General features: G+C 44.5%; 1 protein-coding gene across 1 annotated transcript in view; it reads left to right on the top strand.

The window, feature by feature from the left end:
- ca10a (carbonic anhydrase Xa) overlaps nt 1-7,500 on the top strand; it is a gene marked incomplete at both ends in the record, with an annotated part of 114,607 nt that overhangs the window by 7,871 nt on the left and 99,236 nt on the right. Inside the window, one exon of the mRNA XM_079756863.1 lies at nt 2,535-2,609. Within this exon, the coding sequence (XP_079612989.1) occupies nt 2,535-2,609 (75 nt within the window). The remainder of the gene's footprint in view (nt 1-2,534; nt 2,610-7,500) is intronic.

The raw sequence follows: 7,500 nt of genomic DNA, 5'->3' as shown, positions 1-7,500 counted from the left end.
TTATGCTAACTAGAGATCATCAATTGCCTGTAGGAAGATGTGGATTTGCATGCATACTCACACAAATGTAAGCAGATAGACAGGTGAAATAAGTTCCAAGGTAAACGGACGTAGAGAGATGGATGGATGATAGAAAGATTGATGGAGAGATTATGATTGATAGAGAGATGGATGGATAAATTATGGAGGGATAGATGATGGATGGATGGATGGATAATTCATATCTATCAAGTCAGCAGCAGCTATTATTCACCCTTAGGCTTCAGGGGATTCTCTACAAAAGATGAGAGAGATATGAGAGATAAGAGATAGATCAGACGCTCTTAACTGAGTTCATTCATTAAAGGGAAACACCGAGATAGCCATCAAAGGCGTTTACCTGCTTTACCCAGATTCAGACAAATTGTTTAATTACATAATCTGCATTGTACGTTCATAAGGGGAGTTAGCTAGGTTAGCATTTGCTTTCAGTGAGCCGCCTCGATTGACTTGCAGAGTTACAGTAGCCTAGCTCGTATTCATGTGAGGGGATCACACTTTTAAGAGATTTACTTTCCAGATATTGACATACGTGTTCCAAATAATCACATATACAAAACGAGTGCCGGTAACGACGCAGCAAGGTTGGAGTTTGTCTACAAACACACAACTAATTTCATTTCAGTGCACTTATTAGCGTACCTGTGATGCTGCGCATCACAGGTACGCGAAAGTTAATTCCCCCTCACCTGAACAGGGGCTAGGCTAGTGTTGCTCTGCAAGTCAATGGAAGCAGCTAACAGAGCCAATGCTAACTCTGCAATCCCCCCTTCTGGATGCACATTTAAGAATTTGGAATTAAAGGACTATTCTTAATCTGGGTAAGACAGTCAAACGGCAATTCACATCCCTCCGAATCCCATTAAAGCTGTTGATTATTTTCGAGTCGATTTCAAAGTGAGTAGAGAACTGAGATGTTCTTCTGTTATCTGGTGAGACAATTCCACAAGGATCCTTTTGTTAATATCAAGGTAGTTTAACTTACACACACAGACACACACACACACACACACACACACACACACACACACACACACACACACACACACACACACACACACACACACAGTCCACCTTGACCGGCATTCACAGTGGAGAAAGCTCTCGTAGAAAATAATGTTTTTCCGGCCCCCGGTGTCTGGCCAGCCCAGCCAATCACGTGGCCCTGAAATTGAACTACTCCACAAGCCTAGAAGGATGTGGGAGGAAGGTGGAGGGGCGGTTCCATTACTGAAAGTCAGGGCGTGCTAACCTCCGCCACATCCATTAAGCTCCCCTCCCCTCCCTCTGGCGAGTGTGGCGAAAACAAGAAGTAAGCAGACAAATCAGCAAGGCATGCTGGGTAGTTGCTTTTCACACAAGGCCTTTTACCTTGAAAGCTCAATCAAACCTTACATACACTACAAAGTGAGGGACCTCTACTTTGAAACCTCAATCATGCCATGTATATACTCTTCATAGTGAGGGACTATTACCTTGAAACCTCAATCACACCTTATAAACTCTTCATAGTGAGGGACTTTTACCTTGAAACCTCAATCGCAACTTGTAAACTCGTCATCGTGAGGGACATTTACCTGTATATTCAAATTTTCTAGACTCTTCATAGTTAGCGACTTGGCCACCTTAGTCAGACCGTTTATGCCTGTTAAGGACTGAGCATCTATGCACAAGGACGAAGGTAGATCTGATTCAGTGAAAAGGTTTATTTCAGGTGGTAAAGCAGCAAACATTATTAAAAAATATAACATAAATCTCTTCTTCGGCTCCAAACTTAAATTCAGGCCTGCCTATTAATGTGAAACATCTAAAAACAACCCTGTTCTCCTCAAAGACTTGGTTTGGCCCGACAGCCTCCTTCAGTTATTGTGTGTGGAGCCCACTGAGACCACAACCCTTTGTCAGGTGAACCAGGAACTGATGTCAGAAGCAGAGGTGCACGTGGAAAACCAGAATCAAACTTACCTGAATCCTGAACACACGATAAATACAACCAACTAATCAACAAAACCATATTTAGGAGAGATAGAGATATATATTTATACACACAAACACACATAAACACAGACATACACACAATCATTTATTTGGACATTTCAGCTAATTAAAACATTTTATAAGATTTCAAGACTTGGTCTGAAACAAGTTGGACTGCAACTGGGACATGAATTCATGAAAATGAGAAAAGCACGCCTGATGCAAAGCCATTCATCAACTAAATCCTACCCGCTATTTTTGTCTATTGACTATAGAACATAATTTACACTCACAGACAACCCAGGCAAAGTGATATCTAATCAGGTCTTCAAAACGAGATGAGAGTCCACGCTCTCAGATAATGAACCTGTTAGGTAGCTAAAGCTTCGCTGCAAATCATCATTAAATGAAGATGTGATACAACGTCTTCGTCTTTATGGGGGGAGTGGGGGTTGACATCAGATCTTTGGATTCCACACGATTGACTTTTTGTGTTTGTTTTTCTCCTGTCCTCACAGCCCAGCCCCACCTGCCCAAGATTAATGAAGGATGGTGGGCCTACAAGGAGGTGGTGCACGGCAGCTTTGTTCCGGGTAAGTCTCTCCACAAGACGTTGAACCTCCCTTCCCCGGAGCCATTTGTTTCCGCAAAGTTTGTGTCCTTTGTGTGAGAGCGTCTGAGGGCACATGCATAGCGGGTCTTTGTTCCTATACTTTGAATCTCATTGAATATTTACCATTCTGCTGTATGTCTGGCCGTGAGGCCACCTTGCCACGGGCAACACGCTGTTGTTCCTCTGACAAGAGCTCTGCGCTGACATCGTTTCTCCTGCCGATTGACAGCAGCTCCTGTTCCCTCCAAACCTTTCATCTCCCCTTGTCTGGCTTGTCAGGCCAATTATTTCTCGAGATGACTTCTTTTTTCTTGTTTTTCCACTCAGATTGCTTTTCATTTTTTTCTGAGGTGCGCTGATATTATGTGTGTGCGTGTGAGACTGTGACATGTGTGACGTTTGTGACGTGTGTGACGTGTGTGTCTGTGTGCACGCACTTGTATGCGCTTGAAGTGTGTGTGAGCGTACGCCTGTATGCGCACGTGTGTGTGAGTGACTGTGACAGATGTCACAGTAACTCTGACACACACACACGTATATATTTAGGCGACTCAGTATCCGACATGGAAAGCGTGTGATTGCATACGCTTCTCTTCTCTCGCCTTTGACTGGGATCACAAGCTGAGAGCAGAAGGAATTCGAGGCCCCACCATCCGGGTGGCATATTGCAACCAACGCAGCCGGCACTTTGGTTTCATTTTAGGGATTCTAAAGTCTCCCTTCGCAGCAGGCTCTGGAGGAGTGCTCTCTCCTCAACAGGAGCAGTTAACCAACGTTCATCGCGCTCATGCGGCTCTGAATCCGGCGCTAGATTGCTCCATCTGTGGCTGGGGCGATTCCACGGTTTAGCCCAATAAAAGCAAAGAAAGGCTCTTTTTTTAAAACTCTAAATTCAATTAATTTTTTATAGTTTTTGTAGTGTAGCGGCGGACCTATTCTTCCAAATAATATACTTTTAGGGTCATCCAGATTGCAGTTTTCAATGAAATTCGGCTTTGGTTAATGCACTCGCACATCCGTGAAATGTGTATGAACATTATCACAAGTAGAACTGAACTCTGGTTCCTTTTACAAAGGATTGCCTTTATTGAAAACAACTGAAGAGGGCTTACGAAGTGAACATAGAGATACACACACATACACTGTCCTTCAGCTTCCAGGCCACTGCCATGAAGCGATCCTCTTACTCCCCCCCCCCCCCCATTGAGCATTTAAAGAAGCTCACATGAGGGATGAATCCCTATTTCCCTCCCCTATCCACTCATCATCTCATCATCGTCATAGCAACATGAGAGGGGCTGATGAGTCAGACCCAAGACAGTCCTTTCCATTTTTTAAATGGATCTCATCGCTGAGATTCCCTTAACCTAACAGTCGGAGTTCAGTGTTCCACGTGGAATACCAACCAGCAACCTGATCTGTCATCTGGACCTTTAGGTTGTGATCAGAAAAGCATGACAGCACACTTAGCCAATGAAACACGCCTCACTATAATATTATATAATTTACGGATGTAGGATTAAAATCGGACCATGGAAAAAGTTCCATGGAAAATTCTGACACGTTTTTGTGTCTGTACGTCTAGTACTTATTCAGTTTGAGATATCCACGATCTCTAGAAAGCCGGAGCTCTCATTGGCTGAGGGGACCAGGAACCAGGAAGCGTCAAAATGTGTCCTGCCTGTTGGCTGGAGCGGTACACTCGCTGCGTAGGAGTCTGTGAATGTGACTGATTTCAGTCACTGCTCGGCTGCACTGCTGTCCTGCCAATAGTGACGCTGATACGCACCCTCTCGTGTCATAACGCTTAAACGACCGTGTGTTTGTTTTTATATTATCATTATATCAAGAAGAGAACCAGAATAAAGATGTCATCGGGCCACGCTATGAAGAACCCCAAACACTTAACAAACTCTGTGCTCACACATCCCATGCCCTAGATGAATTAACGTGATACTTTCTCGTCATTATATTAATCAAGGAATAAAGCGATGATTAGGCACGTTGTTAAATCATCCCTCCCTGGGCTGGGCCTTTTACAGCGGGGCACTTGGAGGGTTAATCCTGGGGCTCATACCGACCGGTTGCCTCTCAAGGTCCAATCAGCGAGCCATCGACCCGCTGGCAGCTGTTATCTCACTCCTCCGCTGGGCATCCTCCATTTATTTCTCCCTTTTGTCCAGACCCTTTTCTTCCCTTCCCATTTGTCCTTGTATCCTTTTATATTCTCAACTCATCCATTCAATCTCTCATGTTCAGCCCCCCCTGCCACTCCTCCCTGACTAAACTGAGTGTTGCTCACCGGTTGGTTCAGTTCACCTGGCACTGGTTCACCTGTGGTGCGGTCGGATGTGCGAGAGAGAGAGAGAGACTCCAACAAGGCTAGTGTGATGGAAATAGTTCCTGGCAACTGTTCAACTGAAGTCTTAATAACGCATGGCTTTGTTGCAGAACTCTGTTCGGCAGGAGTTTTTTTCTTTTCTTGCAGGGATGATAACAAACCATGGAGGACATTGCTTGATCTTAAACAAATGCAAACATCAGATGTAATCGCACCGCCTCCGGTTCTTCTGACAAACAGCTCAGCTGCTCTGCGCTCGGATGCTTGTCAAAACATTTTGTTTCGGTCTCCTGTGAGTGTGCGATGCGATTTTAATCCCGCTGCACCCCACCAAACCCCCCTGCCCGTCACACTTCCGTCACACGTCCCGGTTTGATATGACTTGTCTCTCCTTGGTCTCTGCCTCCCAACATCCAGGTGGCGGCGGTCCCCCCTCCCGCCCGGGAGCTGATTAACAAAACACTCAGACTTTCTTCTCAGTCGCACCGCTCATTGAAACAAGCGAAACAGAAGGAACTTACGTTGTTTTATAAACCCGGCTGGCTCATCTAACGAGCAGTGTGGAGAAAGAACACCCCTTTTAAAGTCTTATTTTTCCTCGGTTGAAAACCTTAATACCGCGGTTAAGTCTTCCCTCCGAGCGGCTAATTGGCGAGGGCCCTTTGTGGACGTCTGGCAGGTGGAGAAGTGGCGGCGAAGACGTGGGCGCCGAGTGACAGTCCGCTGATCAAACCGCCGTTTGAGCCACGCCGGCGCCGGTGTCGCCACAAGCCAGTTAGTTCATCAGGAGACGCGTCTAATGTCAGATAATATTGTCGACAGCTTGTGTCAAGTGGAGCTCTGAGCATCGCGTCTCGCTAACAACACCATGCCGCCCGCCTTCCATCAAAGGGTTCTGGCGTTTGCCAATTATGTCTGAATGATCTGTAGGTCTGTGCGTTAAAAAGTACCTTCGAGATATATTCCTTTGTGTAAAAATCCCTCGTAAATGTTGGTTCGGTGGACACTATGTAGGATCTTCAAACGATTGCACCATGTACGATTTAGGGCAGGTCCGTCTTATAATGAATCATTTGTGTTGTAAAAAAAAACACTGCTAATGAAATATATCCTGATGCCAATGGAAAACCAAACTGAAACATGAGCCATCCCTATTCCCTGAGCAGTGGTCTCCCACTAAACACGGGGCTGTGATAGCGGGATGAATCCTGAAGACAAAAGACAAACAGAGGCTCAGCAGCCTGGCAATCTGACTAAACAGATTCAATCTGAAGTGGTCCATTTAGTTCCCCTGTCACCGGTGAAACATTACCCCGCCGCCTCTCTGATGGTCTTTCGGTTGTTTGGTACAAATAAGATCAACCCCTGGCTATTTGTGGTTTAGTTTCTCGGACAGATTAGGAGGGCATTTCCTAGCCCATAGGTCGCTGTCGGATGTACGTCGTTCGCTTGGGTTGCGTAAGGGATATGATGTAATGCATCCTATCTCTTTAGGATTTATGTGCTGCGTCTCTGTGACAGATTTTGTTTATTTCAGTTGTCAGTCAGAACAAGAAGGGTTTAGTTCAGCCAGCATGATTTTGTGTAGTTCATAACACTGCAGAGACCGGACATTTCGGCCTTGTTGACAGGTGAGCTGCAGGAAAAAGACCTGGGGCAGGTGGATCAGTCTGGCAAAACAAGGCCATGTATTTTTATATTAATATTCAGCAATGAAGTGTGAATATAATTTTAACACATTTTTGGAGGGCATTACCAGACATTTACCCACAATGACTTGTCAATCAAACAAGTCGTCCTTCTCGAGGATCCAGATTTGAAAACCTAGAAGTCGATAATATAACACTTTCAGGGTTTAATTACATTTTCACAATCCTAACAGATCTGGCATATCTGATATGCTCAAATCAGCTCTGTTTCTTAGAGTTAAACCAGTGAAATGTTTCGCATATCAAATAAGGCATAAAAAATGTAGTTTAGTGTTTGAGTGTAGAAAATATTTTTTATGTTGGTTATATTTATTGCCAGCCGCCTGTTCATTCCAAAGTGAGATGCTTCAAGCCCACACCCACGGGCACAGGAAATCGGGCATGCACGCATACTCCCACATGCACACGCAGACACAAAATTATCACATGTACGTCACAAAAATAATTTGTGAAAAATTCTACCCCTGCTCTATTGAGCTACCTAAGGCCTTTATTAAGTTGGATTAGGAAACAGCTCCAGATTAAGCAAAGGCATTTATTTGGGTGGTTAGGATGGTGCTCCAGATATTTGCGCTATTTCCAGAAACAGTCAGTATATTACATAATCTATTTTCAGGGCAGAAAATACACCTGCACTTGCCAGAATGATAGCGCCTGCTTTTTGTGACACATTCTTCTATTATATAACGAATAATAACAACATGACAGGACAAATTACTGTAATACATTCACACATCAATGTAAACATATAAACACACACACCCACATGCACACAGACACACACACAGACACACACACACACACACACACACACACACACA

The sequence above is a fragment of the Pollachius pollachius genome (genome assembly GCF_949987615.1).
Source record: "Pollachius pollachius genome assembly, chromosome: 19".
NCBI lineage: Eukaryota > Metazoa > Chordata > Actinopteri > Gadiformes > Gadidae > Pollachius > Pollachius pollachius.
Note: the sequence above shows the minus strand (reverse complement) of the source record. Positions and strands in the feature narration are given on the sequence as shown.